Genomic DNA, 14,262 nt, shown 5'->3' with positions numbered 1-14,262 from the left:
TGAGCTCTTTGTAGGTTCTGGATATTAGCCCTTTGTCAGATGAGTAGATTGCAAAAATTTTCTCCCATTCTGTAGGTTGCCTGTTCACTCTGATGGTAGTTTCTTTTGCTGTGCAGAAGCTCTTTAGTTTAATTAGATCCCATTTGTCAATTTTGGCTTTTGTTGCCATTGCTTTTGGTGTTTTAGACATGAAGTCCTTGCCCATGCCTATGTCCTGAATGGTATTACCTAGGTTTTCTTCTAGGGTTTTTTATGGTTTTTGGTCTAACATTTAGGTCTCTAATTCATCTTGAATTAATTTTCGTAAAAGGAGTAAGGAAAGGATCCAGTTTCAGCTTTCTACTTACGGCTAGCCAATTTTCCCAGCACCATTTATTAAACAGGGAATCCTTTCCCCATTTCTTGTTTTTCTCAGGTTTGTCAAAGATCACTGCTCAGTGAAATAAAAGAGGATACAAACAAATGGAAGAACCTTCCATGCTCATGGATAGGAAGAATCAATATTGTGAAAATGGCCAAACTGCCCAAAGTAATTTATAGATTCAATGCCATTCCCATCAAGCTACCAATGAGTTTCTTCACAGAATTGGAAAAAACTGTTTTAAAGTTCATATGGAACCAAAAAGGAGCCTGCATTGCCAAGACAATCATAAGTCAAAAGAACAAAGCTGGAGGCATCACGCTACCTGACTTCAAACTATATTACAAGGCTACAGTAACCAAAACAGCATGGCACTGGTACCAAAACAGAGATAAAGACCAATGGAAGAAAACAGAGTCCTCAGAAATAATACCACACATCTACAGCCATCTGATCTTTTGCTATGGTTATAACACTAGCCTGTCAATTCCTTAAGTGTAGGAATGTTGTCTTCTCAATGTTTTATCTTCTGTAGTCCTGTGTGTGACAATGTGTACAACTGGGGCCCTCACTAAAATTTGTGAAATAATTAAACATACCATCTGATACACAGTAGCTCTTGAATTTATCTCCAATCTCTCATGATTTTCCCTTCTAATATAATGTATTATACCATTTTTTCATGTGTATTAATATTGCTCAATTCACATATTTGAAAAAGTAATTCAAACAATGAAGTTATTCACTTATAACATATCGTTAAAATCCTCTTATAAAAGTACCTTCTTGATTATTATGAATAATATTTTCTAGGAATTTATGGATTTCCTGTTTCTGATTTGAAATGAGAAAGATGCTATGGAGAAAACTACAACTTATTTATATATATGTAAGCATGTTTTCACGATCTCTCTGCTTCTAGTCCTTCCTTAACTTCCAGAGATGGGATGATCCTTTTACAAACAAATCTAGTAATGTCAGTCTGTATCATACAAACAACTAGGCAACAGGTGGATTATGTTATACTTAGCTGCAGCTCACCTGCCAGCCTCAGTTCTACCACAAGCGCAGAGTTAGCCAGTAATCCACCTGTCCATCTATTTTCAGAAACCCAAAAATATCACCAGTGTTTACTAGGAGGTAAAAACATGCAGTTTGCTCTCATTTTATTCATTTCACTTTGCATTTACTCTTCTTATAGGTCTGGTCCCTAGTGACTTCTAGGAGCTTAAGTGCAAGACATTGGTTGTGTAACTTTGAAGACCTATTAATTAACACAGTACTGTTAACGAAGAAAGAAGCCAACAGAAGTTCTTTTCTGAATAAATATTTTTCAAACAGAAATATTCTCTACAGAATCTAAAAACCAAAAATTAGGTTATTATTCACAAAAAATAAATCTAAAATGGGATTTTATTCTTAGATTCCTAAGAAAATTAAAGAACTGCTTCCATTACTTTTCTTAGGGCTTTTTACCTTTAGTTTTTTTGAATTCAGTAATAATAATAGCATTGTCTTTTAAATTTCTTGTTCAAAAACAATAAAAAGCCATATAAAGATCATATATAAGCAGTTCATACATTTCAAAAAAAATTAAAGCAAGCATTGATATAAGCCAACAATTTAAATCAAATAGTAAGTCATCCTTATATTGTGAAACTGAACCAATTCTTGGAAGAGTTGTTTATTTTGTTTCAACCTCTAGGCTGAGTGTTAACGGTTACTAGTCTTTGTGATTGGTAACTATCTTAAACCACGCTAGATATCAATATATGGTACCATTTTGCTGATGGTGCTACAGACTAAAGGCTAAAATTTAACTTCTCACTTTGTGGTTTCTGGTATATGCCTGAATATTATTTTGTTTTGTTTTTCCTTCCATTTTGGATTTAGGACAAGAAAAAAAATGCATTTTTAGTAAATGCTTACTTTTAAAATAAGACACTCTCCTTTTCACTGCTTCATAGATCTAAATGTTTCACTGAAAATTGCCAAGAGCATTGAACTTCAATACAAGAGTAGAGAGTAGTTTTCCCAACTGCGTAAATGTATTATATTCTGGACACTCTGAACTATTGACCTTCCCTATGAGAGAGATGCTGCTAAAACGTCAGTTAATCATAAAGCAGTTCCACAATGGGTTACCCAGAAGCAGAAGGCAATTTAAAAGAGCAATTTTAACATGCAATTGCCAAAGCATGCAACACAGACAATTTCTGATGATGGCATATTTTATTTCCATTTAATAAGAGAAAGAGAAACAGTATTTGCCTAGCTTCTATACCAGATGGTATACCCAGAGGAAACAGACACACCGAAAAAAAGCAAGCATACTTTCTCTGATTGTTCATTGGAGTTTTTGAATTACTTCCCTTTTAAGACAGCTTTGCATTTATACCCTTTTAAAAATTTCTGAAGTGCCTGAAGAAACATTACGTGAACAATAGCATGGGTCAGAGTATAAAGTAACAGTGAAATAATCATATCTCTCAGGTTCCTAGAGAAGCATGAGGTAGGCCTCAGTGGTTTCAGCCTTCGGAGGCTGTAATTACCACTTCTAAGTCAGAGACCCTGAAGCAACTAATTGCAGTTACCAAATGATTATAATGCACTTTGGAAGGAAAAAAAAAAATAGCTTTGGCAACCAGACAGGATATTTTCAGAAAAGGATAAAATAATACACTTCTATACTTTAACCGTTTAAAGTATTGAAAACACAGCATATATTTGAGAGTTAAGCACTAATCAATAGGGCTTTCAATAAATTTGAAGTTGCAAATATTAACCTATGTTTTCTCAGAGAATAAGTTAGCCATGCAGACTCCATTTTTTAAAATGTACATCTCTTCCAGATCTTACTTGTTGTGCTGTTATTTACTCATGCTATACTATTATAAGAGGGAGGAAATCACCTATGATAGGAATAAGAGGAATACATATTAAGGCCATTAAAGTCTGAGAAAAGGAGTTGAGGCCCATCTGGCTGATATCGGACAAGTCACTGTTTGGTTTTTGTTTCCTGGGTTTTCCTTAAATTTACCAACTAAAAAGTGAGAAAATAATATATCTAAATCACAGGATTAGTGTGAAAATAAAATATCATGATAGATTCACTTCATATGTTGATTCTACAGTAGTATTAATACTTAGCCACAAAAAAATCTACATTTTCATTTGAAAATGTAACATTTATTAACATAAATAAGGAAAACCTTGTATTGACTTGCTAGAAAATTATGTATTGACAGATTTCTGTCAGATAAACAACATTTACTATTATCAGAAATAAAAGGTCAATGCCTCAAATACCTTAAAATGGAATTTTAAAAACAGTAAATTGTAAGTAATTTACTTTTTGATTGGTACTTATTTTTAAAGCCACCTAGTCTAACATGCTGAGACTATTAAAACAGCTGCTTCAAAATAATCAACATTTATTCAGTCAGATGATATTAATGGCAAATTCCACAGCTGTAACATGGAATAGTCCCAGTCCTAATTAAAAAAGAATGGTTTATCAATCTAGTATTCAGTTCCTCTTATAGAACCAGTATTTAGGCATGCAGAATTTAACAGAATTAGATGGTAACTTCCTCCAAAGTTTATGTTTGGAGTCTCAGAGGTATTTCCCAAGATTATGAAGCATTTAAAGTTTCTGCAATCTGTACTAAAATTTAGTTAATATCATAGTTAACATAAACTGTGTTCTATTCGTTGATATGAGCTTCTGGGCTGAGGCCAATAGTGGTACTGGTAATTTCAAGTCTGGGGGACCCGACATTTGGGGAAAGAGAAATGGATTTTAAAGAAGGGAAGTAGATGGACATACATCATAATGCTAACTAACACTGACTCTTTATTTAATTATACTATATACATCAATTATGTTCCATTTCTCCTTTTTATAGACTGTTTAAAAATTAATACAACATATACTTACACAAGCTTCTCTTTCTTTTCTAATAATAGAGCAAGATTAGTAGACATTCCTGATGAAATAGTAACCATGGTTTCTCTCAAATTTGCAGAAAAATCTAGTCTATAAGTACTTCCCTCCCCCAAAATCTTGCAGACATACCTTATGAGGACATTAATTAGCTACAGTAAACATGTGTGATAAAGACTCATTACATGCGAAAGATAGTTTTAAAAACAAACTTAACACCATTGGGAGTAAAACTACAAGTGATTGGGCCTGAAAGCATTTTATGCCACAAAGAATACACAAATTAAATGTTTCTCAGAAAAGGAATCAGATAAAAAGACTAGTATAACTCCAAAATATCAAGGCATTTATAAGTTAGAAAGCAGCTAAGGGCCGGTAGCTCACGGCTATAATTCTAGCACTTTGGGAGGCCGAGGTGGGTGGATCACTGTAGATCAGGAGTCCGAGACCAGCCTGGCCAACATGGTGAAACCCATCTCTACAAAAATACAAAAATTAGTCGGGCATGGTAGTGCGTGTCTGTAAACCCAGCTTCTCGGGAAGCTGAGAGAGGAGAATTGCTTCAATGTGGGAGGCAAAGGTTGCAGTGAGCCAAGATCGCGCCACTGCGCTCTAGCCTGGACAACAGAGTGAGACAAGAAAGTAGCTATGAGTGTAAGTTAATTATCCTCTATTCCCTCTCACGTAGATAAGGCTATTCTCAGAATAAAATACTTCAAAGCACTTTATAGTAATATTTTTACTTAAACAGTCCAACGTCCACTCAGAACATAAGCATAGGGATAAATCAATATTCATTAACATGTTTTATCCACTTAACACAGTATAACTGGCTTTAAAACACAACATTATTTACATGCAATCTCCATGGCTTTCACATCTGGAACCAAATTTCAAATAATTCCTAAGTTAAACAAAACTTACTTTATATAAACAATACACTGCGTGGTAATGCTAACTTTTTAAAGATCTATTTTGACAAAAATAACAATAAAGCAGGTGAAATACTTAAAAGAAAGTAGTTTGGGCAAAGGAAGTCAAGAGGGAAACCAATGGAACACCAAATTGTCAACATTGTTACAATTTATATATACATTATAAATTTATGTATATGTAGAAAACTGTAATTTTATTAGAAAACATACTTATGCAATATTTTTAGTAGAATTGACTCTGTAATTCAATTTTGCATATTAGCATGGGATATTAATTTTGGAATAGAGAGTGAACTACTTTTTAGTTTCCAAATTGCTTCCTCTTTAAATGATTTCTCTGACTAGTTGAGATTATGGAGTCAACTTGCCTCTCTCTTGGAAAGTTTATCTTCTATCATAGAAACAATTTGTCACATGACCTCGATTGAAAGAACATAGTCATACAGAATATTTGAAAAGCAAATTGTGAGATTTAGGCTGAGCCATGGAGATTTACCCAACATCTTCTATCTTAAGCTCCTTTTCAACCACCAGATCAATGTACACAGCAATCAGCAAATTATTGGACTCTCTATCATCTAAGTCTCAGGCTAATAGTTGAGAAGTTAAATTTCCTATTAGTGAATATCTTTCAGCAAGAGCTTTTGATATATAAGTATTATTCTGGATTAAAGAATTTTTATTCTTTAATACATCAGGTAACCGAATGGATTTTGCTTGGATTGTAGCTCAGTACCCCTGGTGGGTAGCCCAACAATACTGTCAATGATAAACAGATGCTCAAGAAACAAAAGACAAAATAAACACTACACTAAAACTGTACTCAAGTAACTTAGATATTTAAACTCTTGGCTTTTAATTCATAGCTAACAATTCCTCCCATTATAACATAGTAAAGAACCATGATGTGTGCTTATATACAATTTTTAATTTTTATTTTTTGTGTTTTCTCCATATGCTATTATTTTCACTACTCAGTTTTAGTCATGAGGAGGGCAATAGAAAGGCTTAAAATGTAAGGAAAATCTCCCTGTGATCTGCAGCCGGGTGTCAAGCTCCTGAGGTTGTCCTCAACAACAGACATTCTGAAGAAAATAGGTATCTCACCGAGGCATTGTCCAGACTAACTTTTCTTATCCATATTATAAGATGTGGCCTTTACACTGACTATAACAAAATTACCGAGGGACATAATTTCCACATGGTAAAAAAAGTATTCGGTATTTGCTTGAACTAAATTGATTTTTTCTCCTAATAATACTTTCAATTACAGCTATCAGAGATTTTTGGACTATGTAGCAGGCTCACCAAAATTACCATGCCAATAAAAGGCTCTAGATTCATAATAATCATGGATTGATAATAGAGAAGCACTCCCATGTTCTCAAATCAGTCAAATTATGACATAATCAAGGTGATGATTTACCTAATTCATTGGAACTCTTACTAGTGTGACTATATCATATATCAAATAAGGAGAACCTTCAATACTGCATGTATTAATGTGTCTTATGCTAGATTCCTTCACAAGGTAGAAAGGCCTGCTACTCAGTCTTACCTGCGCATTTTGTTCTGGTGATTAGTGGAGGTCCTGGGAGCCCCGTTCCACCTTCACCAGGTCTTGTAAGAAGAACTCGGATCTCATATTCGGTATCTGGATCTAAATGCCATAATTTGTAAGTTGGAGCATTGACTGCATGGGTTTCTGTCCAGGATCCTGATGTCATTCGGTACTCTACTTCTTTTAGGATGATAGGACCATCGCCAATGATCGAGTTGGCATTTAGTTGGATCAGCAAATATGTAGGCCCAACACCAAGTAGCTGAGGAGGAGCAATGGGTCTTGGTGGTTCTAGGAAAGATGAGTGGGCACTTCAATTAGTAAGATTTAAAATAATCATAGATATATTAATGTCTAATAAGGCCTAAATGCTTAATGGATCATTCATCAGAAATGCATACTAAATACTTAAAAGAAAACTAGAACATGCATGATGTGACAATTGTACTTTTAAAGAACATATAAGTTTGCAGGTACATATGACCATTTTAACATAATTTTTCTTTTATTGAAAACACATTTTTTTTTCAAGAGATAATCTTGTAAAGGCACAGTATACAAAGGAAATAAAAAGAAAATATTTAGACATGGATAGCTCTAATTAGCTTCTAAGAGAGTAGAGTTGATCTTTCACAATTTATTTCATTCATGAACTATGACCAAGAGGTATTTTTCTGTTTGCTTTCCTTGCTACTTCTCCACAGTTTCTACAGATGAGTAAAGGAAGAAAGAATAGCATAACTGAACTCAGAAACTGATGCCCAGTGCTAACTTGTTTCCACAAACCTGCCTCACAGTATGACAAACTTAAATTTACACCCAGGCACAATCACAAATCACTAAACATCATTGGCTTTAGGGAGCAGCATAAGATAAGGCAATTCACCAACTATTAAACTCAAATGTCAAAGGCACAGTATAATTTAATTTTGGATATCTTAAGATATTTTGCTTGAAAGAAACTTTGGAAAACATTACTTCAACGCTTGAATTTACAGAAATTATGAATGACATATTAAAGCACGTTTTTTCTTTCATTAGAACAATGTCGCTGAAATGAGACACTGAACTTTATGAAGGACTCAACAGCTATAGCTCTGTTCGTATGGTCTTTCCAAAAGGAGTAATAAGTCAAGAAGTTCTCTGAATTCATGGAACACTTCTCATTTTTCTTGGGAAAGTCAAAAGATCTAAAGAAAGTGTTAATCTTAATAAAGTAGTAATCGCTCAAAAATTGATTTAAAAGTTTTTTTTAAGAGTTGGAGCAAATCACATAAGGTAAAACTATTACACACAACCACAAAATGCTCCCTCATCCCAACCCACTCCAGGTATGGAGTGGACTGAAGAAGGCACAAATAGAGGGAAGTCATGAGCACATAATCAATATCTTTCTAGTTGGATTTTTTATTTCAATGGCAATGCATTGCATGAAAAAATATAATGCGAACAAGGCCTGTAGACAGGTTTTACCTTCGTATGTCAGTTTAAATGAAACAAGAATGTTCAGGTGCAGACCAGGATTTTCTTGTTAAACTTGACTGTATAAAAGTATAGTTTTCTAGCTCAAAAGCCTCTGAATTACAAACAACCTTAAAATTAGGAATAAGATTACCTGGTCTGTACTGCTACACAGGCTAAAGTAATTTTCAAGAAGATTCTTTCAAAATTCATATGGACAAATATTAATTGAGTAGCTATTAATTGTTAGGCTGTCCTACACATTGGGTATCCATATAACATTGTAGGGGAGACACTGTAAAAAGAAATCAATGAATTCATTATTTTAAACTGAAATTTATATAGAAAAAAAGACTGATAAATCATGAATGTAACATCAATACTTTTCTGTCCAAAATCACTTGAAGGACATAAGTTACTCCTCACAAGTATTCATGGCTCATTATGGCAATAACTTTTAAACTAAGTATTGGTAGAACCACATGACCTTGGGATTCACTGTGCTCATGTTTAAAACAAAAACAAAACTAAGATCAAAGATGATAACATATGCTATATGAAGTGCAAACATTTATAATTTCTATAAAAAAGTGGTTAACACATGATTTATAAACTTTAACTACAACATACATTCCTGATAGTTTGCAAATTGTTTAAACAATATGCAGTCAAAATTGCATAGCAGGTGAACTCTTTCCAGTTTCGCAACTGAATTCAATGGAGAAGTTATTCACAAAAGAAAAAAGTTTGAATGAAATAAACAGTTTAGAATTTTCATTTATGAACTACAGAAAGACAGAACTAGACATTTCATACCATGAAATTTTACCAACTGCTCTAACAACTTTTATACTCAGAGTTTTAAAAAGTTTTCATAGACAGGGAGAAAGTTGATGCATTCTCAAACCCTGAACTAAAATGAAACTGAATCGAGAAATGAACATAACAGAAAAAATGTAAATGTCTTCCGAGATTACCTAAATGCTGCACATAGTTTAAGAAGCAGTCTGTATTTTGTGAATAAACTGAGTTGTCTCATATGTGCAATGTTTGTTTTCATTCCAGATGGCTCATATACTAACTAATTTAAGTAGGAAAGAATGCTAAATTTACAACTCACTAGGGTTCTACCCCAGTGTAGGGGTAGAATAAACAGGAACAATGTGCCAAGTGAATTATACATAACAAAACATAGTTAATCATAAATTTATAGATATTCTGAAACCTGAACTTATGTGTGTATATCAAATGTTGAATCTCACCAATCAAAACTCTGCACACTATTGCTATGGAAAATAAGGAGAAAACCTAAGAGAGCAGAAGATGAGAGAGGAAGGAAAGAAAAAATAGCCATACCACAACATAAGAAACAAGTGAAAGAAAGAAGAGAAATAAGTGAAAAAGTAAAGCATCACATTAATTCCAACATTTCTATTTTTAGGGAAGTGACATATAAAAGAAAACAAAAATTTGTAGTCTGGAAACCTAATTAGAAAAAATGCTTACATATTAATAGTGGTGTAATCTTAAATATATTATTTAACTCCTTCATATTATAATTTCCTCATTCATGCACTAGGCATTATTTGAAGAATTTTTAATGACTCAACTCCTAAATACACCAACAAGCCCTATGTGATGCTAGGTTGCTTTGTTCTGTTTTGCCACAGAGCATATACATTTTAACAATGAAAATTAATATTCAACACTAGTGTTGTTTGTACATGGAGAAATGAGTTTGATGTAATCAGTCAAGACTTGGTCAGAAGGGTAGTAGTTCACTCTGGCCAGTTTTCCATCTTACTTGCCATGGTGAGGCCAAAAATGGGGGGAAGGCCAGCAATCAAAGCAATTGCTCATTGGAAATGTGGCAATGTTAAGAGAGGCTTAAAAGCATATATATTGATTAACAGCACGATTTTCAGATGTAAAATCTAGCATTAATGAGGTTAATATACCACTACATATTACATTTTTATGTTGGAGGTAAAAAGTAGCTTTATATTAGCATATGTATTTTGTTCTCAGGCCCTTGAGAACAATGGGGCTTATTTATAAAATCTCTATTCATTTCCATAAATTATGCATGAATTTTAATCAGTTCACAAATGAACAAGTAATTGTTCTGCAGCAATATTAATATTCTTCATAACTCAATACACAACCAGACCCAGAGGTGTGGTGCGAATAAATCCCAGTTGTACAGGAGGTATCAACTGAAGCATGCAATCCCCAAACTATAAGATAAACTTTGCCGATGTTACCAATTAACTTTCAATTAATGACTTATATTCATTATTCTAGAACTGAACCTATTATAAAACCCAATTATATATTCAAATTGTTTTGTTTTTATTTCAAATAATTTTTAAAAGTGTCTTGAAATCAAGCAAATCATTATGAAAGAATATTCCCATTACGTTATTCCTAATATAATGCTATTTTACAAACACACGTGTCACTTACCAAAATTCAGTTAATTAATAAAATGCAGAATAAGAAATAGAAGCTACAAATCCAGGAAAAGTCAGCACGAAGTAAATGTCAAGGCAAAAGACACTTCTACATTTAGTTTCCCAATTAGATAAATTAAATACCTCTCAATCCTACCTCCTTCCTAAGGGTTTTATTTGTCAATGGGGCCTTGACATAAAGTATCCTAGGATTAGTCCTACCACTATAGAAGGAGGCAATGATATTACATTATTCTCTGATGACTGCTGCAACAAATTACTACAGACTTGGTGACTTACAACAACAGAAATTCTCTCCAAGTCCTGGAAGCCAGAAATCTGAAATCAGTACCACTCGATTAAAATCAAGCTGTCAGAAGGCCATACTTCCTACAAAGGCTCTGGGAAAAAATCAGTTGATTGAGTCTTCTAACTTCTGATGAAGCTGATATTCCTGTCTTGTGGCCACATCCTTCCAAATTCTTTTCATTTGCTCACACTGCCTTCTCCTCTCCTGTCTGTAGTCACATTTCCCTCTGACTTCCATATGGTTATGGATGCTTGTGATTGCAGTTAGGGCCCATATGTATAATCCAGGATCTTCTCACCATTTCAACACCCTTAACTTAATCACATCTGCAAACATCATTTTTCCATATAAGGAACATTCACAGGTTCCAAGGATTAGAATCTACTTGAGGGGCATTTTTCAGCCTAACACAGACATGGACTATGATCTCATCCTTCCTCCTGCCAGATAGTTCAACTCCACTTTTTCTCTAGTTTGATAGAATGCTTGTGAGCAGAAAATACTTCACCTATGAAAGTTTGAAAGTTTCTGAGCTGGGTTCAGAGTAGCAGATCATTAAAAGTTAATAATTTATCTATATCATATTTCTTTCTTTCTTTTTTTTTTTTTTTTTTTTTTTGAGACGGAGTCTCATCTGTTACCCAGGCTGGAGTGCAATGGAGCAGTCTCGGCTCACTGCAACCTCTGCCTCCTGGGTTCAAGCTATTCTCCTGCCCCAGCCTCCCAAATAGCCAACACTACAGGTGCACACCACCACACCCGGCTAGTTTTTGTATTTTTTAGTAGAGATGGGGTGTCACTATATTGGCCAGGCTGGTCTCAAACTCCTGACCTCGTGATACGCCCACCTCGGCCTCCCAAAGTACTGGGATTACAGTTGTGAGCCACCAGACCTGGCCTGGAGACCTTTTTCAAATCATATTACTTAGGTGGCTCATAAGCTTGTACTGTTGGTCAAATAAAGTTAATGCTAAGACACCACAAAGTATGGATGTTGGCTGACCTGAGGCCCTCATGCCAGCACCTATGTAGGTATCAATCAGAAGGAGCTACTACTATGTATTACGATCTCTATGAAAATTAGATAGGTGTCTGCATATAGCTATGATGAACTAAGGAAAGAGTGTGTACTGTGCCTCACTACCTATGCTTACAATATTTCACACACGAATAACTTCTGAGAACCATCAAATAAGCACATATGATTTCACAATGGTAAGTAGGTAGAAAACTTTAGATAAAAGGGGAAAAAAGATTTACAAATAATAAAGTGTCCATTTAATGGGATATTATAAATATTTGTTTATACTATATTTTTATTACTATTAATTATATTTAGCTAAACAAAGTTTCTTCATTCTCTCCCAATGGCTCCCTACTGGGGGCAATTGTTCAAAAGCCAGGCATAGAAAGACAAATACTGCATGATCTCACTTATATGTGAAATCTAAAAAACTTGAACTCATAAAAGCAGAGAGTAGAATGGTGGTTACCATGGGGACTGGGGCAGGGCAGGGCGGGGAGTTTATAGGGAAATGGAGAAACATTCAAAGCGTACGGAATTTGTTCAGACGAATAAATTTTGGAGATCTACTATAATTATACTATAGGTAACTATAATTAATAATAATGTATTGTAAACTTCAACATTTCTACGACAGTAGATATTAAATATTCTCACCACAAATAAATGGTGACATGATAAATATATGTTAATTAGCTTGATAGTTATTTCAGATTGCATACATATACCAAAAGACCACATTGTACAACTTAAATATATTCAATTTTATTTGTTAATTATAACTTAATAAATCTGAAGCAAAAAAAAAAAAAATTCTCTAGTCCAAAACAATAATAGGTTCCTCTTGAACAGTTCGACAATATAGAAAATAATTTTAGCAATGTTGAAAATAATAAATTCACCACTTATCCCTACCTAAATCTACATCACTTATATTTCCATTTCTCAAAAGGGCAATGAAGCAGAATATTGAGGAGAGTACAAGTTCCGTGGCTGTGGGAGTGATCATTTATTAACATGAGCTTGACTGTGGCCAGGCAAACACATGTAAATGGGCATGTGAGTACATGAATTGTTCATAGGCAAGTGAACTGATAACAATATTTTTGGAAAATAATTTATATATCAGGAAATAGATATGTGTAAAGTAATAACAATTAGAGAAATTTATCATAAGGAGATACTTTCAGTCTTTGCTTAAAAGTAAAGTAAAAATGTGATCAAAATAATCAATGATGGGGAAATGGGAGGTAAATCATGGTGTAACTTCTCAACAGAACACAAGTTATAAATATCATTAGTTTTCACTTTTAACAGTAAAAAGTATATCCTTGAAAAAACAAAATCAGCAACCACCAAAAACAGAAGAAAATATACCAAAAAGTTAATAGCAGTGACCAGGGAACTCCAGGACCATGAGTGACAGCTTTTTCTTTTATCCTTGTTTTTCAGTACAATTTGTTATGTGCCCATAAAACATTCTCATCATTACATTCCCAGTGTTTCTTGTAGCACCTGACAAAGTTCAATACTATTATTATAGAATGAATGACTGCCTTAACAATGCCCCCAAATACCCAGGCCACTGTAAGAAAAACTTATCACCTGGGATGGCTCATGCCTGTAATCCTAGCATTTTAGGAGGCTGAGGGGGGCAAAATCGCTTGAGCCCAGGAGTTTGAAACCAGCCTGGGCAACATGGTGAAAACCCATCTTCACAAAAAATACAGAAATTAACCAGGTGTGGTGGCAGCTGTGGTCCCAGCTACTCGAAAGGCTGAGATGTGACGATCACCTGAGCCTGGGAAAGTTGAGGTTGCAGTGAGTCAGGATCATGCTATTGCACTCCAATGTGGGCAACAGAGTGAGACCCTATATCAGAAAAAGAGAAGAGGAGAGGAGAGGGGAGGGGAAGGGAGGAAAGGGGAGAAGAGGGGAGGGGAGAAGAGGGGAGAGGAGAAGAGGGGAGGGGAGGGGAGGGAGGAAGGGAGAAGGAGGGAAGGAGGAATGAGTGAAGGAGGGAAGGAAGGAAGGAAAAAACTACGTAAATTCTACCTATTCCCTATTTTAAAACGTACAATTTAGTGTAAGAATCGACACTTGGAGAACACAATACCAAAACTTTATTTATGTACTTATCTAATTTTCAGGTGTTAACATTAAGCCCTTAAAAAGTAAGATTTAACACCTCACACTTTGAACCATGTAGCA

General features: G+C 34.5%; 1 protein-coding gene across 7 annotated transcripts in view; it reads right to left on the bottom strand.

Annotated features, from left to right (window-relative positions):
- PTPRK (protein tyrosine phosphatase receptor type K) overlaps positions 1-14,262 on the bottom strand; it is a 572,798-nt gene that overhangs the window by 226,493 nt on the left and 332,043 nt on the right. For all 7 annotated transcript variants that reach the window (XM_033235516.1, XM_033235515.1, XM_033235517.1 and 4 more), the window contains exon 7: positions 6,801-7,094. In XM_033235516.1, coding sequence (XP_033091407.1) covers positions 6,801-7,094 — 294 coding nt within the window. The remainder of the gene's footprint in view (positions 1-6,800; positions 7,095-14,262) is intronic.

The sequence above is a fragment of the Trachypithecus francoisi genome, unplaced genomic scaffold (assembly GCF_009764315.1).
Source record: "Trachypithecus francoisi isolate TF-2019V2 unplaced genomic scaffold, Tfra_2.0 Lachesis_group15, whole genome shotgun sequence".
In the NCBI taxonomy this organism is placed as follows: Eukaryota; Metazoa; Chordata; class Mammalia; order Primates; family Cercopithecidae; genus Trachypithecus; species Trachypithecus francoisi.
The sequence above is the reverse complement of the archived record's forward strand: the minus strand, read 5'-3'. Positions and strand labels throughout refer to the sequence as shown.